Consider the following 17265-nt stretch of genomic DNA (forward strand, 5'->3'; position numbering starts at 1 on the left):
ACCACTGGAGGTGGGTGCTACTGGCATCTAGTGGGTGGAGGCTGGGGATGCTGCTAAATATCCTACAATGGGCAGGACAGTCTCTCCAGCAAAGAATAATCTGCCCAACACGTCAACACGGAAGGTGGAGAAACCCAGGTCTACACGGACCATAATAAAAGCTGACCTGAATGGTGTTGTCAGATGGTGGTTTGTGCTGCGTGACTTTCCACTCACTTTCTCAGCCTCTTGGTGGCCTGACAATATAACTGATTCACCATAAAATGAAACAAATGTGAGGAATCAAGGAACCAAGTCACAGGCAAACAGTATAACATAAAACATTCAAATACACCTCACTTTGGCCACTTTACAGTTTGCAAAGCACACTGGCATCATCAGATCCACCAGAGGAGAGTAACTTGTTAGTCCCCATTCACAGGTGAGAAGCAGAGGCTCAGCAGAGGGGAAAGGAGTGGCCTCAGGTGGCATTGGGCAGGTGTTCTGTCTTCCCCCTGGGGGCTCTGTGAAGTTTTTCTGGTCAGAAGAAACCAGTAACACTTGCGGGGGGTGGGGGGGCTGGCTCCCCACTGGGGGGGGCGGGGGAGCACGGCCCAAGTGCTCAGTCAGACAGACACGCCCTAGGTTGCTCACACTTCACTATTAGAATAGCAGAAAATTGGAAGCAACCCCCATGTCCATCCACTGGTGACAGGATAAATAAACCACGAAGGGCGTGAATGACATGCACAGGATGTGGTCAAATGAAGGAAGACAGACACAAACTGTTAAAAAGAAAATACTTTTAGGGCTTCCTGGTGGTGCAGTGGTTGCGAGTCCGCCTGCCGATGCAGGGTACACGGGTTCGTGCCCCAGTCCGGTAAGATCCCACATGCCGCGGAGCGGCTGGGCCCGTGAGCCATGGCCGCTGAGCCTGCGCGTCCGGAGCCTGTGCTCCGCAACGGGAGAGGCCACAACAGTGAGAGGCTCGCGTACCGCAAAAAAAAAAAAAAGAAAGAAAGAAAATACTTTTAAAATTACAGACACCTACCAGGGCTAAAACAACAAGCAGCTATGTACCTGGCACTGAAACGAACACATGTTAGCGTTTTTGTCACGTTTGCTTCAGATCTTTTTTAAAAAATGAACTTGACAGTTTGCTTTTCCCTCCTCCCCGTTCACTTCCTTCCTCCCACCCCAGGGCAAACGGTGGGACAAAAACGGGTATGTGCACACTTTCCTGAATTTACTCCTAACGTTGGTTCAGGCATACCCAATACACAGAATATAGTTTTGGCTCTTTTTTTTCATTGTGGTAAAATACATGTAACATACAAGTTATCGTATCCCTTTATAGATGCACAGCTTGGTGACATTAAGCACATTCACATTGCTGTGCAACCATCCCCACCATCATCTCCAGAACTCTCTCATCTTCCCAAACTGAAACTTGGGAAGTTTCAGTTGGACTCCCCAGCCCCTCCCCCAGCCCCTGGCCCCCACCATCTACTTCCTGCCTCTGTGGATGTGACTCATCCAGGGACCCCCTGTGAGTGGAATCAAACAGTATTTGTCATTTTTCATCTAGCTTATGTCACTGAGCATCGTGTTCTCAAGGTCCATCCACGTTGTAGCGAGTGTCAGGGCTTCACCCCTTTTCGTGGCTGAGTGATGTTCCCCTGCGTGGAGGGACCACGTAGCGTTTATTCATCATCTGTTGATAGACACTTTGGTTGTTTCTACCCTTTGACTATTGTGCATAATACTGCTAAGAACGTGGATGCACAAATAAATGCCCATCTGGTCCCTTTTACTTTAAAACATAACTGCATGTAACACTGTATACACAGAAAACATACAGCTACATGGACATTGCCTGGTAGAGGGGAGACCTGGGCAGAGGGTAGGGATCATGGGGACCTTGTTCTGTCATAGCTGCCATGTGACTTGTAATTATGTCATGTACTTATTACTTATTCTTGTCCATCCCCCCAGTAGGCTATGAGCTCCAGAGGAGTCAGGGCTGGGCCCCCTGAGGTGAGGAATTCAGTATGTGCTGAATAAATGGGTGACTTTCACTTCCCAGGAAAGAGCTGCGGGCTGCTCTGTAAGGGGGGCTGACAAGCTTTCTGCTCAGGGCCACACAGTAAATATGTTTGGCTTTGCCAGCCTTCAGGTCTCTGTGGCAATGACTCTGTGCTGTTGTAATTGGAAAGTGCCAAAGTCCATATGTAAACAAGTGGTCCTGACTATAAACTTTATTTACAGACATGCCAGTGTGACTGTTGTATAATTTTCACGTGTCTGGAAATAGTCTTTTGATTTTTTTCAACCATTTAAAAATGGAAAAAGCAGGACTTCCCTGGTGGCCCAGTGGTTAAGACTTCATGCTTCCCCTGCAGGAGACATGGGTTCAATCCCTGGTCAGGGAACTAAGATCCCACAAGCATCGCAGCATGGCCAATAAATAAATAAATAAATAAAAATGTAAAAAACATTCTTAGCTCACAGGCTGTATCAAAACCACAGAAGGGGGATGTGACCTGCAGGCCAGAGTTTGCCAACTCTATAACGTTAGAATGTTTTGATCAACTGTGTCCCTTTTCTAATCAGAAAATAAATATTTTCCTTCTTTTAAAACATCTTTTAAGACTGTGGTCTGGAGTCAGGCACACCCCTGTTCCCATCCCCTCTGCCACTGATTTGCTGTGTGTCCTTGAAAAAGCCACCTTCCCTCTCTGAGTCCGGGTCTGCAAACTGCAGATAACAGCAGCACACGCACGCTAGACTCTCTTGAGAAAAGTGGACACAATGAATGACCACGTGTCGGTAATTCATTTGAAGACATCAGCTGGGCAAGAGTGGTCACTCCACTGAGAGAAGAGGACCCCAGCCAAGGCTGGAACACAGACCCCTTGGCTGAGTCGCCAGCCAGATTGTGCCATGCCATCAGCCACTCTTGGGGCTAGAGTCCAGGCTGCATGTAGGTGACCACTGGGAGGTGGCAGCTTGGCCAGACACGGGCGGTTCATTATTTCCTGGGCACCAAAGCTGCAGGAAAGGATCCCAGTTGACCACCACCTCGGCTTCCTCTTAGTGTCTGTGTGGGCAGTAGCCTCTGAGACTGACCCCTACTTCTTGATATTCATAGCCTCCTGGGATTCCCTACCCTTGTGTACCTGGCTTCTAACCTGTAGGATACGGCCAGGGAGAGGGGATGTCCTTCTGTGATCAGATGGCAAACGGTTCTGACTTCCGTCTTGCTAGAAGCAAGTTGTCACTTCAGGGAGCCCCACATGGCCAGGGACTGAATGGAGTCAACAGCCAGTGAACAAGCCTGGAAGCGGATGCCTTCCCCAGCTCTGGGCGACACCTTGACTGCAGCCTTGCCAGAGGTTGTGAAACACAGGACCCGGCTAGGCTAAGCTGCACCTGGATTCCTGACCCACCGAAAAATGATAAACATGTGTTGCTTTAAGTGGCTACATTTGGGGTAATTTGTTACATAGCAGTAGCTAATGAATACAGCCTGCCTTCTGTCTCCGGCCGGGCATTCCAGGGCATTGCTTGAGTTGGGTGCCAGTAGTGAGTGCCACCTGTTTACGTGGGTGGCCCAAGGATGCTGGCATAAAGATGCCTGCAAAGCCCCCACCACAGTAACCAGGACAGCTGTAAGGAAACTAGACAACACAAATTCACATGGGCTCACGAATTCAGCGTGAGCCCAGCCCTGGTGCCTGGTGACATCTACTCATCCTGCCTCCGCCTGAGGGTCTCATGGAATCTGTGCTGTCCCATCCAGACCACATTAGACCCAATGTGCCCTCAGGAGTCATCAAGCATTTTCTGTGTGCCAGACGGGTCGGACAGACGATATACCCATGAAGAAATACCTTCGCTGAGTGAAATACCAAAGAGAGGTACTGAGAGATTAAACAGCTTCAAATGGGCCATAACCAGCCTGGGGGGACCCGGGGGGCCTCCCAGAGGAGGTGTGGGCTCGGGCATGAAGCAGAAAGAGAAGGAGACCAGACCAGGAGAGAGGAGAAGCTGTCCAGGCAGAGGGGAGAGCATGTGCAAAGGCCCAGGGGCAGGAGGGACACAGGAGCTCTGCAGGGAGTGGGAAGGGCCACGGGGAGGACTCTGGAGCCACGTTAAGGCTGTGAGCAGCCATCCAGAGGTGGACACAGAAGGGCAGGGCTACCTGGGTTCAAACTCTGTGACCTCAGCCTCTCGGGGCCTCAGTTTCCCCACGTGTTCACTGCGATGTGCAAAACACTTGGCCCAGATGGGGTGTTCCAGGCTCACAGCTGGTGGCCCCCTGTGTGCAGATAGATGGGAAGGGGAAGTCATGTTTCAGAACCTGGAGGAAACCCCAGCTTACCTTGGGGGCTGGTCTCAGCGTGGCCGGCAGAGGACACAGCTGACCCCCAGGGCTGCCCTGGGGCAAGGCTTTAAGGGTGGGCGCTGCAGGGCTGCCTCGCCTGCCGTCACGGGCTGGAGGGCCCGGGGACCGCTGGGGTGGGCATTTCAGTCCCAGCACCGGAGGCCCCTGTGCGCTGAGCCCCTCATCAGGCCCCTGGGGTCTGAGGTGCCCTGGGAGAGTGAGGTGAGCTCAGGAAAGGGGAGAGGCAGCCCTGCACAAGAGTCAGAGTGGGGTTCATTAGGGGTTCCCACACCCCACCCTCCCGGCCATGAGATTACCCGCTTTGCCTCTGGAGCCTGTTTCCCCACCTGTAAAATAAGGACGATAGAAGAAACCACTGCAGCGCTTCTGAAGATTAAGTGATTGTATTTATTTATTCTATTTATTTTGGCCGCGCCATGCAGCTTGTGGCATCTTAGATGCCGGACCCGCGTCCTGGGCGGTAAAAGCGCAGCGTCCTAACCACTGGACCGCCAAGGAATTTCCTAAGTGATTTTATATACTTAAGGCACTTCCAACCGTGTCTGGAAAATCCTTAGACCCTCACACCCCGGCAAGGAGGGGGCTATTGACGCGGTGGTGACAGACGAGGAAACCGAGGCAGGAAAGCGACTGGGTGAGGACTCCGAGGGCTCGCTGCTCTGGTGCCGAGTCCGCCCGCCAGGCGCTGGCGGCCCGGGAGGCGGGGGCGTCGCGGGGGTCCGGGAGTCAGTGGGGGCCGCCTTCCCCGCTGCGGCCGCTAGGGGCCGCGCGGGCCGCCGGGCAGTGCACTCGCGCCCCGCCCCCGCCCCGCCTCCCGTCCGCCCCCTGCCCAGAAGGCCCTGCAGGGACGCGGCCGTTCCCTCCCCAGCTCCCGGGGCGCGCCGTCCAGCCCGCAGCATGAGCGTCCCCGCCGCGACCCCTATCTTCGCACCCGGAGAGAACTGCAGCCCCGCGTGGCGGGCGGCGCCCGCGGCTTACGACGCGTCGGACACGCACCTGCAGATCCTGGGCAAGCCGGTGATGGAGCGCTGGGAGACCCCCTACATGCACGCGCTGGCGGCCGCCGCCGCCTCCAGAGGTAGCCCCCGCCGGGCGCGCGGGGTCGACCGAGGCCGGGGCCGCTGGGACCCGGCGCCCGCCCGCTCTCCAGCGACGTGGCGGAACCTCTGCGCTCTTCTCTTTCCTCGCCTGGAAAACGGGGCCGCTCGCGAGGGCAGCGGGGTAGTCCTGGGGCGCTGCGGGCGCCCTGAGTACCGGGAACCCTCTCTCCGGGGGTCACCGAGGCCCCGACCCCAGGAAGGGGTCGGAGTGGGCCGGGGGATGGGTTCTCAGACGCGGAACTCAGCCGCCGGACCCCACCCGAGGTCGAGGACAGGGGAGTGGCGGCCTGGCGAGGTGCTGCCCAGGCCCACGTGGGTAATGCTCCTGCCCAGGAGTCGCGGGAGGCCCTGCCCTGGCTAAGAATAGCTCTGGTATCGCTGAGGCCTGGAGACAGCTGTCGGGGGTGGCCCTGCACCTGGTGTCAGAGCCCGCGGGGTGCCGAGGGCTTCCCACGACCCCCAGAGGCCGGGTGCACCAGCTCTGGGCCTGTGTTCCCATCTGGCAAATGGACACAGCCAGTGTCCCTGCATGGTTAGGGCGTTTCTCCCCTCCTCTTTGACCCAGAGGGTCTCGACCCCTGCCCCTCACTGTTCCAGGCCTGGGCCTTGAATCCTGGTCCTCCCTTGCCCTTACTTAGTAGACTTCATTGTTTGTTGTGGGGGGGGGGCAGGGGATGCTGCCCAAATCAGGAGATAAGCGCCCTCAGTGCAAACAGCATGGGCCAGAGCTCAAAGTCCAGGGTCTGCCCTGCCCCGTGGGCCAGCCCAGAAGCCGCTGTCCGTGGCCTCCCCGGCAGGCCACCCTCTCTGGCTACTGGCCCCGGGCCCACGCTGTTCCCTCTCAGGGCTGCTGTGTTCTGTCCCACCCCCCACCTTTGCTCTGCCAACCTGTTGCTCCTAGTAGCAGTCGTTTCTCTCTGCCAAGGCCCTGCCCCCGCGCCCCCTCCTCCAGGCAGCCTCCTCAGCCCCACCCAGTGTGTAAGGCGTGGCCCCCTCTGTCTGCCCAGGGGGCCGGGTGCTGGAGGTGGGCTTTGGCATGGCCATCGCAGCTACGAAGGTGCAGGAGGCCCCCATCGACGAGCACTGGGTCATCGAGTGCAATGAGGGCGTCTTCCAGCGGCTCCAGGACTGGGCCCCGCGGCAGCCACACAAGGTGCCCGCCTCTGCCCGAGGTCCCGCTCCTCACGCTCCTTAGGGGGAAGGCCCTGCCCGCGGAGTGGGCTGGGGACCTGGGGTGGTCGCAGACTTGGGGGAGGTGGTCTTCTCTCTTGGGAGTTCCTCTGCCCCCTCCCTTGCAACAGGTGGAGAAGTCCTGGGCCCCCTTTGACCCTCAGCCTTCTCTTTCTTTCTCCCCTGCACCAAGGTGGTTCCCTTGAAAGGCCTGTGGGAGGAGGTGGCGCCCACCCTGCCAGACAGTCACTTCGATGGTGAGGGGCTCTGGGCACTGGGCGGGGGGCCTCTGCCTGGTTTGCCAGCCCCTCCTTTGCCTGCTTCTGAGGCACACATGCCTTGATGTGTCACTGGGGTGGCAGAGCCCGGGGGGCAGGCACAGACACACATACAGGAGCCTGGCACTCAGGTGCGTGGACATCTCAAGAACGACCGGATGGGACACAATTCGTAGGGGCAGCTGCAGCATAGCGAACTCTGGGTTCCCGGCCGCCTCAACTTGCAGCCAGTGTCCTGACCATGTGGCTTCTGTCCTCCCGAGCAGGGATCCTGTACGACACGTACCCGCTGTCTGAGGAGACCTGGCACACGCACCAGTTCAACTTCATTCGGGTAGGATCGCTTGCGGTGGGATGGGGTCTGCCAGCCCTAAGGTGGGGGTCAGCCCAGTGGGTGCGCCTGCCGTCCCCACAGGAGGCACCTCTCCTTCCGGCGTTCCTCTGACCTGGCGGGAGGCCCGCTGGGAACGCCTCTGCCCATCCCCACCCCCTCCTGACCACTGTCCCCCCAACCCCGGCCAGGACCATGCCTTCCGCCTGCTGAAGCCGGGGGGCGTCCTTACCTACTGCAACCTCACCTCCTGGGGGAAGCTGATGAAGTCCAAGTACTCGGACATCACCACCATGTTCGAGGTGCTGCAGCTTGGGCACTCCCTGCCCCGCCCCACGCCCCACCCCTGACAGCAACTTTGGGTGGGGAGGCAGATGGGGTCAGCTGAGACCTGGGGAGGGTCCCTTGCCTCTGGCCCTGGGGGCTCATCTCTTGGGTGGACTCTGAGCCTCCACTTGTAAGTCAGGAGAGGTTTCTCCCTAGCTCAAGGACCTTAGATGGCTCCCAAGTGCCCTCAGGATACAGGGATTCAGCCCAAGGTCCCCAGCGGCATCCCCTCACTCTGCCCTTGTCCACTCAGGGTGCATCTTTATGGGTCTAGCCACCCCTTGTCTTGGGCCTTTGCCTACTCGGTTCCCTCTGCCTGCGAGGACGTGTGGGTGAGCAGCCTGGTGATACCCCATGACAGCCAGGAAGCTGTGTGTGGACACCTGGAGATTCCCACCCAGACCTGGGCTTCAACATTTTCTTAGCAGCCCCGCCCTGCCCCCAAGGGCCTTGGCACTTGTAGGGGTGGCTGGCAGGGTGCCTCCTGAGGCCCCAGGGCCCTGGAGGTGACTCGGCACCTCCCTCTGGCCAGGAGACACAGGTGCCAGCCCTGCTGGAAGCAGGCTTCCGGCCGGAGAACATCCACACACAGGTCATGGAGCTGGTCCCACCGGCCGACTGCCGCTATTACGCCTTCCCACAGATGATCACGCCCCTGGTCACCAAGCACTGAGCCCACTGGGCCCACCGGCTCCGCTGCCCACGCCACCCTGGGGGCTCTGGGCTTCAGGAACCCCTAACCCCCAGACCCCTACTGAGCGCCTTCGTGGCCGGGAGTGCAGGCTCTGGCCCCTCGGCCCTGGTCCAGACCCACACCAGCCACATGACATCAACAAGCTTCCCTAACCTTCTCTGCAAGGGGACGGCCACTATCTTCCTACCATGGTCCTGAGAATGAAATAAACACTAACACTGGGTTTAGCCAATCAGCACGAGGACACAAACGTGTGCTTGCTTTACTCTTCCTGCCCCTCCAAAAAAAAGTGAAAGGAAAGAAACCTGTTAAATTGACCACCACCGAGGCAGTGGCTCTACCACCCCAAAGTTTCTGATCCTGCCTCTGAGCCCCCCGCTGAAGACATTGCCAATTAGTGCCCACTGAAGACATTGCCAATTAGTCACCCATGGCCCCTCCCGTGTCCCTCTGGTGGGCAGCTGGGGTCCCCAGAGGAGGTGGAACTAGGTCAGGACCTCATAGCAGGTGGCAGCCCCAAGGCCCAGACCCTCTGGTCCCACCCAGTCAGGCTGCACCACGATGCCTCGCTCTGAGTCGACGCCCCTCCAGCCCCAGCACAGGGACACCCTGGATCCGTCTGCCCTGGACCCTGGTGCCCAGCTGGTCGCCACGGTGTCATCTGCTTCACCCCGACCCGCTCTTGGATGCGTCCACTCCCCTCCTTCAGGGGTGGGGCCTCCCACTGGGCCACGCCGGGCCCGGCTGTCCACTCCAGGGGCCTCGGCACCTCCAGGCACAAGAGACAGGCCTGACCCCGCCCCCCTCCCAGGCCCCCACCCCGGCCCACACACCGCGTGGAGCAGGGCAGCCAGGCGGATTTATGGGCTTTATTGACCGCCTCTGGGGGAACAGCGCAGACGCCGCAGGGCGGCCAGGCAGCGGCACTACCTGCGGTACCAGATCTGGAGCCTCTTCTCGCGCTTGATCTTCTTCTGCAGCTGCAGGATGCCATAGAGCAGGGCCTCGGCTGTGGGCGGGCAGCCTGGGGGGCGGATGGCACCTCAGTCTTCCTGCCCTTCCCCCTCCCCTCCGCTCTGCTCCAGGTGGGGGCAACCAGGCCACTTCCCAGGGTGGGGAGGGGCAAGACAGGGCTCTGCACCAAGAGAGCTGGGGGGCTTGGCCCATCACGGGAAAGGAGCCAGAGGCGGGCAGGGTGGGCAGCTGCTGACCCCAGGGCCGAGCTCCCAGCCAGGATGAGGGAGGCCTGGGCTACCCCTCCCAGGCCGAGCTGCCCTGTCCCTGGCCCTCCCGCACGTGACCTGGCTCGGGACCCGGGAGGACAATGTGGGCTGCCTGCCAACCCCCAGGCCACGCCAGCGTCCGGTGAGGACCCTTGGAAAGGAATGGGGGCAGACTCTTCAGACTGGGAGACCCTCCAGAGACAGCGAGGGGGAAAGGCTGCGGTGTCACTCTTATTCTTGGACCCAAATCTGCTTATTCTTAAAAGGGGGCAAGCTGTCTCAGTGGGGCTGTGGGGATTCTGTGAATCGGGTGAGGGCCGCGTGGGCACCACCTGGGGGCTCACCTGGGACGTAGATGTCCACGGGCACAATACGGTCGCAGCCCCGCACCACAGAGTAGGAGTAGTGGTAGTAGCCACCTCCGTTGGCGCAGCTGGTGGGGAGGGGAGCGCCAGCCGTGAGAGTCTCTCCAGCGACCACGGCCTCCGTCCCTCCTTGCAGCCCCCAACCCGCACCCCCTTCCAACCTCAAGCAGGTGCCAGGCGGTCAGGAAAAGGGCAAGACTGGGACACAAGTCACAGGAAAGACAGCGGCCACCTGAGACCTTCTGTGGGACCGGGTAGGACAGAAACAAACGGTGGGACTATAAACAGACGACCCTCAGTGAGAGAAGCCAGATGTGAAAGGACACAGCATGTGATTCCATTGATGGGAAACGTCCAGAACAGGCCAGTCCACAGACAGGGAGTGGGTTCCTGGTTGTCAGGGGCTGGGGGGGGGGGGGGGGGAGTGACTGCCGATGGGGACGGGCTTCTATTGGGGTGATGGAATGCTCTGGAATCAGATAGAGGTGATGGTTACACAACACTAAGAATGCATTAAAATCCACAAAATTGTACGTTTTGAAAGGGTGAACTTTGTAGTATGTGAATTCTACCTCAACCAAAAAAGTCAGGTGACTAAATGGCTTTTAATGATATGGAGAAGTGAGGTGCTGGCTAGACGGTGAGGAGGCTGCAACGCCCCCCCGAGCAGGACGTCCTTCCTGTGGTCATAACACAGAGAAACAGAACGAAACTGGACAGGCTGTTGGGGTTGGGGAGCGACTATAACAGGACAGAAGGGGACGTTCTGGACAACCCCAATCAGAAAGCAGCACAGAAATGAGACTGGAAGAGACAAGCCAGCGTGTCACCGGCGTGTCTGTTGCTGGAGCCCCCGCCCCGCCGGGCACTCACCTCCCCATAGACACGACGTAGCGAGGTTCTGGCATCTGGTCATAGACCTGGAAGAGACAGGGGTCTGCGTGCCGCTCGAGCCTGGGGGTGGGGGGGCGGGGCGGGGCTGGGAGGAGGGGAGGGGAGGGGGTTGGGGGAGGGGGAGGGGAGGGGAGGGGAGGTTGACGGTGGGACCCACCTTGCGGAGCGCGGGGGCCATCTTGTTGGTGAGCGTCCCAGCCACGATCATCACGTCGGACTGGCGGGGGCTGGCGCGGAAGACCACGCCGAAGCGGTCCATGTCGTAGCGGGGCGCTGCCATATGCATCATCTCCACGGCGCAGCAGGCCAGGCCAAAGGTCATGGGCCACAGGGAGCTCTGCAGGGCGGGGAAGTCGGCCCGTGAGTGGACGAGTGGCCCACTGTGTTTAAAGAAATTGGACAATTTCACATAGAAAAATCTGTTTCTAGCCTTTTCTGGGCCCTGCCCACAGCAACCATGTGACCTCCAGACCCCGAAGGCCGCCCTGGACACTGGTCATCGGCCTGAGCCTGATGCCCCAGCCCAGGACTGTGTGACAGGAGGGCCAATTGAGTTAGGCCCATGGGTCTACACTTCCCAACAGCCACATTACCAAAAAGAAAAACAGACAAAAATAAAACCAAGTGCAATTAGCTTTAATAATATAGTCCACATAACCCAGCATATCCTAAATCCCGGCCTCCAACATGGGCACTTGCTGCTCTGAGTGCCCAGTGGCCACACACAGCACAGGTCTAGACCCTGGGGCTCAGCACCCTGGAGGGTCTTGTTCCCAACACCGCCTGGACTCAAAGTGCCAATTCCTCCCAGAAGCCCTCCTGGATGCCCTCTGACTTCTCTCCATCCTTTGGTGCCTGATATCGCCCCTGCCCCCACCCACAAGCTGTTCTCCACCAGAGCTTTCTCTGCTTGTCTGTGTCCAGTCTGGGATCTGGCCAAGGTCCCTGCTGTCCTGTGGATGACCCAATTCAGGTAACAGGGCTCGGGTCACACAGCAGGCAAGGGCTGCCCAACACGGCAGGACCATGACTCCACAGCACACGGCCACAGCGACCATCGCCACCCTGGAGCTGTGGGCCTGGAGGGACACTCACTGTGGACTCGCTGGTCACACACAGATACCAGGACAGCACCAGCCCGCCCGTCAATGGGGGATTGTTACCCAGCTGGGCGCCCCGAGAGCACTGAAAGGAACCACTGTCCTGGGACAAAGGACACACGTCCAGGGGGAGACACGGACAAGCACGTGAGCGAGCAGACTGTCCCACGGCGAACGTGGGGGTGGGGTGGGGGATTAGGATATTTGCTGGGAAGGAGCTACTGTTTCCATCGTGTATTTCCAATTAAAAACATGGGTTTTACGTTAAGAGAGAAAAGAGGGGAATGAACAGAAGATGGAAGGAGAAGAACAGGAGGGAGGTGGCTCATCTTCTCTGGGGGCCGATGCGGGGGGCAGGGAGCACCGAGGGAAGTCAGGCCAGGAACTGCTGGGGGCAGGGCAGGGGTCCTGAGACAGAATCAAAGCCACAGGTCCCCACACGGAGGGGCCCTGGGGGAGTCCGGCCCACTCCATAGCCATGGGAGTGTGGCTGAGCAGCCAGAGGGGGCCCCACGGACGCAGACGAGGAGGGGCTCACCCGGCGGGCCCAGTTGATGAGGTCGTCCAGCTTGGCCACCACATACTCGCCCCGGCTGCTGGGAAGGGCGGCGGATTTGGGGACCACGGCTCCGGCCTGGGACACGGCGGGGTGGGTGCTGGGCACGGGACACAAAGCAAGGGGAGGCGTCAGCCAGGCAGGTATCCTGGCCGGGCCCAGCCCAGAGCAGCCTCTCCGAGGGCAGGACAAAGCCGTGGTCACAGCGGGTCCCCAGAGCAGCACTGGGAGTAGCCGTGAGGCCAGGTCTGCAACGTCCCTGCGCCCCGGCCTGGGGCAGGACATGCCTGCTCAACACCGGAGTGAAAGATGGTGTGGACAGGCCTCTACCGCCTCACTGAGGCCCAGCAGGACCCTGTCTTCTCGGGGACTGTTTCCCCGTCTGGAAAACAGGCTCGGCTGACACACTCTTTAGCGAGGGCCCTCCTGGTCTGGAGTTGTGCAGCCATTGGCCTGGGCGCACAGGAGCGGGCTGGGCAGGACTCTGAGGGCAGGGACCCCCTCACATACCCCGCTGGGTGGTGGGAGTGCCCCGGAGTTGCCACGGGCTGCTGCTGTGCTGGGGTGGGGGGATGTGGAGACTTCAGGGTGTGTGGGCTCCCGGGAAGGCCGACCTCACCTGCTCGGGGTGTCAGCAGCCAAGCTCGGATGGACCCCACGCACCTGCAGAGCTGCGCCCATGCCGGAGCTGCGGGGAGACAGACTGCCCATGACTAGCAGCCCAGGGCGCCCCAACACGCTGTGACAGGGTTACCCCGGGGCCAGGATGGGGAAGCTGACCAGGGGGTCTAACCCAGCCCACTGCCGGCTTTCGTAAATAAAGTTTTATTGACACGTAACCACACCTATTCACTTCCTTGGTGTCTGGGACTGTTTTTACAGAGGCAGAGTCAAAAACGTTTACCATTTGGCCCTTTAAGGAAAAAAAAATTTGCTGATCCCTGGTCTAGAGAGTGCCTGGTTTTCATTTGATACTTCCTTCATTTTCCCCGTCTTCCCTTTGCTTTGCAGTGAGTGTGTATTTTATCTGTAGGAAAAAGGCCGTATCAAAACAAACTCAGCCCAAATCCGAGGGCCTGGCAGCCACCTGCCTTCCTGCCCCAAGGAGGCCTACACGGGGCTGCCATCAGAGCAAACGTGCTGAATGCCTTTCGTGCACCAGGTAGCGACTGGGCTCTGAGGGTACTAGGGCAGGCAGATGTGGGGCTGGATGCCAGGCGGCCCCTGGCCTGGTGCTGATGGAGGGCCCGCCCGGATCTGAGGCCCCCTGACAGCCCCCTCTGAACCCCTCCCTGCCAGGGCCTCACTGCGGGGTGTCAGGATCAGAGATGCAGACACGCAGGCAGGCAGGCAGGCAGGCACTCACCGAAGAGCAAGGATCCCGCGGAGCAGGCCAGGAGCTGCAGAAAGAACCACAGGGTGGGGAGTTGTGGCAGCACCAGAGGCCACAAACGGCCCAGACAGTCCAGCCTCCAGGTGTTTGCCCGTCAGGCCCCCCACGTGGTGCACCCGCCCTCTCACCCTCAGTCTATCTACATTCCATTTAACAAACAATTGATAAAGAGCAATCTTTCAGGGGAATTCCCTGGTGGTCCGGTGGTTAGGACTCCACGCTTCCACTGCAGGGGGCCCGGGTTCGATCCCTGGTCGGGGAGCTAAGATCCCGCAAACCGCAAGGTGTAGCCAGAAAAAAAAACCCAGTGATCTTTCAGAATGTGAACCAGACAGTGTCATTCCCCTGCTCCCAACCCCACACTCCACGTCAGAGCTACCTTCCCTTTCCTCAGGAATGTCAGTGTCCCTCCTGTCTCAGAGCCTTTGTACTTGCTGTCCCCTCTGCCTGGAGCACCACTCTCATGGGGCAGCTTTCAGCTCAAATGCCTGGGTCTACACTAGCTCCGCAGGCCCTCTAGATCCTGTCACCCCGTTCTAACTCTATCCACATGTCCTCCTGTGGCGCCTGCCTCCCCCTGATGCTAGGGCTTCCCTGGGTTCCCCAGTGTCTGTCTCGGCCTTGGCTCAGCCTGACAGGCATGTGTCAAGTCAACAAACCCATAGACATCAGCGAGGCTCCAAGGCCTGGGCTGGGAGTTCCGGGGTTTCAGAGGCTGGGCAAGGAGTCCAGGCCAACGGCCCAGCCCCGGACTCTTGTGCAAGCTGTTCCTCTCTGAGCCTCAGCTCCCCCACCTGAAAATGTAGGGCTTTGGGTAACCTCACAGCACAGTAAATGCCCTTCACCTCCAAGGTGAGGGGATTCCAGCCTCTGGACCAGACATTCTTAGCAAGGGGCCGCTGGTGAGGATTCAGCAGACCGGTGAGCTTGCACGGGAAAGAAAAATACCCTCTCTATTGTCACCAACGTCTTACTGAAAATTGGCCTTTCCTTAAAATCTGAGTGTAGCCAAAACCACACCAGTATTAGCGAGACCGAGGCTTTTCACCAACAGAAATGACAGTGGTTTCCTAACCCCGACATAGAGGCTGCAGCCAACCCTGTGTAAAGGAACGTGTCCACTTCTCACTCCTTCAAAGTCACAGCAGTAGGCAGATCCGTCACTAAACCTCGGCTTTCCAGGCATGAATAATGAAGCACCCGGGCTGCGAATTGACCCCCGGTTCCCAGACAGAATCCTGGCAACTGTCAGTATAACCGCTTTCCTTTGCAACCCTGTGAATCCATCCTATGCGTTTAATCGCTAAACGGAGGAAAGGTCCCTGGAGCAGCCAGGGTTTGGACGCCTTCTCTGCAGGTGACCGTCCCCTTCCCGGGGTGGCAGGGTGCCCCGGGGTCGCGTCCCTGCCCGGACAGGCCGCGTGACCACCAGCGGTTCCAGCCGCTCTCTGGGCCTCAGTTTCCTCGGATGTCGGGGCTGCTGCCCCCTCGCCGCCTCCTCCCGGAAACTGCAAGGGCAGCATCCCGGGCCGAGCCTGGGTCTCTCCGGCTCCCGCCCCGGCCCCCTCCGAGGCTGGGAGCCTGCGTCGCCCTCGGCATCCGCTTCCCCAAGCGGCCGGGCGGAAAGGCGCCCGGAGCGACCCAAGCCCCGGCCCCGCCGCCCCGCCCCCGCCGCCCCGACCTCGCCCCCACCGCCCCGACCTTCTCACCCGCCAGCGCCGCCATCTTGGCCTCGGCCTTCAGACAACCTCTATGGTCCGTCCTCTTCAGAGCTCCGGGTCCCCGGGGCCGTCGCCCAAAGTGCCTCGGCTCGTGCTCGGAAACCGGAACTCGGGCGGGAACGTTCCGCCTCTGTGGAATCCCCAGCACCGCGCGCCGCCGGACGCCCCACGCGGGATAGAAGGATACGGAAGCGCGCGGGGAGGGTCGTGGCAAAAGAAGGCGAGCCGTCCCCTTTCTTCTTACCCGGGGAAGGAAAAGCGAAAGCACGTCCCTGGGTGGGCTCGAACCACCAACCTTTCGGTTAACAGCCGAACGCGCTAACCGATTGCGCCACAGAGACGGTGCTAAGGTCTGCTTCCCGGCGCCACCCTACGAGGCATGCGCGGCCCGCAGGGGCGGCCCGAGCTGCGCCTGCACGCAAGCGGCTCAGTGTGGGGCGGAGTCGGGGGTGGGGGCAACGCCCTGCTGCGCAGCCGAAATAGCTCAGTTGGGAGAGCGTTAGACTGAAGATCTAAAGGTCCCTGGTTCGATCCCGGGTTTCGGCAGACTTTTTGGTGCCCCCAGCGAACAGCGTTCTGTTTTGCTCCAAGCTGATCCAGCTTCTCCCAGCACTTTTACCCAGAATGTGTCGGTTTTGACCTTTCCTCCCCAGAATACTCTCCATTCTTCAGATGAGGAGCTGGGCTGCTGGCTCATGCCAGTGCGGGAGGGCTTAGAACAAGGCCTCATCCCCACCCACCCCGGTCCACCCCCAAAACTATGATCCCAGCCCAAATGACCCCCTTCCCCACTCCCATTTACAATATTTTTTAAGTGGCAGGATCAGAACGAATATAATTGTCAAAAGGAACACTACTGAATACCAAAAGGGAGTTTGCAGAGACACCTTCTGCTCGGATGTCGTTTAACTGTGACAGTCCTGCTGGGTACCTATTCTGCCCATTTTACAATACATATGGGGAAACGGAGGTTCCCCCGTTCCCAACGGGGGAACGCAGATGAGGAGCAGGGCTGGCTCCTGGCGAGGGAGGACCACCCCAGGTGTGTCGTGGAGCCCGACTGCGCGGTCCCGGGAAGGGGAGGCGGGGCACCGGTTGGTGTCACCATCCCGGTGGTGACACACAGGAGAAAAGAGAGGGGCTGGGCCGAGGGCTGGGTCTGTTGGGAATCCTACACCTCCTTGCCCTCAGTTCCCACAGCTGGCCAGGCTGTGGAGCTGGAATTTTTTAATTAAAATAAACCTTGTACTTCCAAATAGTTTGATTCAGAGAAAAGTTGCAAACCTAGTACCAGAGTTCGCTGTACTCATCACCCAGTCTCTCCTACTGCTAACATTTTACACTGACCTTAGCAATTCATGACCCAATGTATATACATCGCCAACTCATGTCCAGACACTATTCAGGCTCCTGTTTTCTCCTAACGTTCCTTGTCCTGTGAGCCAGGCACCTGGGAGCCGAGCCCCCAGCCTCGCTCGAGCCTTCAGACATCTGACCGCGACCTCCTGAGACCACAGCCCAGTCAAGAGAGAATGCTGCTTCCAGCCGCCAGGGGCCGGTACAGTGCTAAGGCAGGGATGGATAACTAATACAGGAGGGGCCATCGGCTGTCAGGGTGATGGATTGGATGGGGAGCGGGGGGTGGACAGGGGAGGTAAAAGCCTGCATCAGGAAACTGGGACTGTCAAGGGCAAGCCCTGAAACGGAGAAGCAGGTCTGACAGGGC

General features: G+C 59.2%; 2 protein-coding genes and 2 non-coding genes across 7 annotated transcripts; 2 read left to right on the top strand and 2 right to left on the bottom strand.

Annotated features, from left to right (window-relative positions):
- The first annotated feature begins 5198 nt into the window (after positions 1-5198).
- GAMT (guanidinoacetate N-methyltransferase) lies at positions 5199-8736 on the top strand. Of its 2 annotated transcripts, none has more exons than XM_089905783.1 (6): positions 5199-5465; positions 6495-6640; positions 6851-6914; positions 7202-7269; positions 7458-7568; positions 7847-8116. In XM_089905783.1, the coding sequence occupies exons 1-6, from the start codon at positions 5285-5287 to the stop codon at positions 7865-7867; spliced, it is 591 nt and encodes a 196-aa protein (XP_089761909.1). In that variant the 5' UTR covers positions 5199-5284; the 3' UTR covers positions 7868-8116. The 2 variants fall into 2 exon arrangements, with proteins under 2 accessions (XP_089761909.1, XP_022421371.1); XM_022565663.3 differs by lacking the exon at positions 7847-8116 and adding an exon at positions 8126-8736 and having other exon boundaries at positions 5203-5465.
- A 406-nt stretch (positions 8737-9142) lies between these two features.
- Positions 9143-15860, bottom strand: NDUFS7 (NADH:ubiquinone oxidoreductase core subunit S7). 3 transcript variants are annotated; one of them, XM_089905785.1, is made up of 10 exons: positions 15528-15858; positions 14478-14612; positions 13792-13825; positions 13330-13452; positions 13045-13113; positions 12408-12525; positions 10927-11106; positions 10749-10795; positions 9855-9943; positions 9143-9311 (listed from the first exon to the last, which is right to left on the bottom strand). In XM_089905785.1, exons 5-10 carry the CDS (start codon positions 13104-13106, stop codon positions 9214-9216), a joined length of 594 nt encoding a protein of 197 aa, XP_089761911.1. In that variant the 5' UTR covers positions 13107-13113; positions 13330-13452; positions 13792-13825; positions 14478-14612; positions 15528-15858; the 3' UTR covers positions 9143-9213. The 3 variants fall into 3 exon arrangements, with proteins under 3 accessions (XP_089761911.1, XP_089761910.1, XP_022421372.1); XM_089905784.1 differs by lacking the exon at positions 13330-13452 and having other exon boundaries at positions 15528-15860; XM_022565664.3 differs by lacking the exons at positions 13330-13452; positions 14478-14612.
- TRNAN-GUU (transfer RNA asparagine (anticodon GUU)) lies at positions 15807-15880 on the bottom strand. The gene has a single exon. It is a non-coding gene; the product is annotated as a tRNA-Asn (tRNA).
- Positions 15881-16012: 132 nt separating this feature from the next.
- Positions 16013-16085, top strand: TRNAF-GAA (transfer RNA phenylalanine (anticodon GAA)). Its single transcript has one exon. It is a non-coding gene; the product is annotated as a tRNA-Phe (tRNA).
- Positions 16086-17265: the final 1180 nt, after the last annotated feature.

The sequence above is a fragment of the Delphinapterus leucas genome, unplaced genomic scaffold (assembly GCF_059928025.1).
Source record: "Delphinapterus leucas isolate spDelLeu-1000000601 "Yukka" unplaced genomic scaffold, BTC_Dleu_Yukka2 spDelLeu_asBTCV2_sq25, whole genome shotgun sequence".
NCBI lineage: Eukaryota > Metazoa > Chordata > Mammalia > Artiodactyla > Monodontidae > Delphinapterus > Delphinapterus leucas.

Bases quoted from the DNA above. Each gene is read 5' to 3' on its own strand.
- GAMT (XM_022565663.3), top strand. From the start codon at position 5,285: ATGAGCGTCCCCGCCGCGACCCCTATCTTCGCACCCGGAGAGAACTGC. The intron at 5,466-6,494 runs GTAGCCCCCGCC...CTGTCTGCCCAG, and splicing joins GGCCGCCGCCGCCTCCAGAG to GGGGCCGGGTGCTGGAGGTG. The intron at 6,641-6,850 runs GTGCCCGCCTCT...CCCTGCACCAAG, and splicing joins CCCCGCGGCAGCCACACAAG to GTGGTTCCCTTGAAAGGCCT.
- NDUFS7 (XM_022565664.3), bottom strand. The intron at 12,526-13,044 runs GTGAGGTCGGCC...TCCCGTGCCCAG, and splicing joins GCTGCTGACACCCCGAGCAG to CACCCACCCCGCCGTGTCCC. The intron at 11,107-12,407 runs GTGAGCCCCTCC...CCCGCCCTGCAG, and splicing joins TCATCAACTGGGCCCGCCGG to AGCTCCCTGTGGCCCATGAC.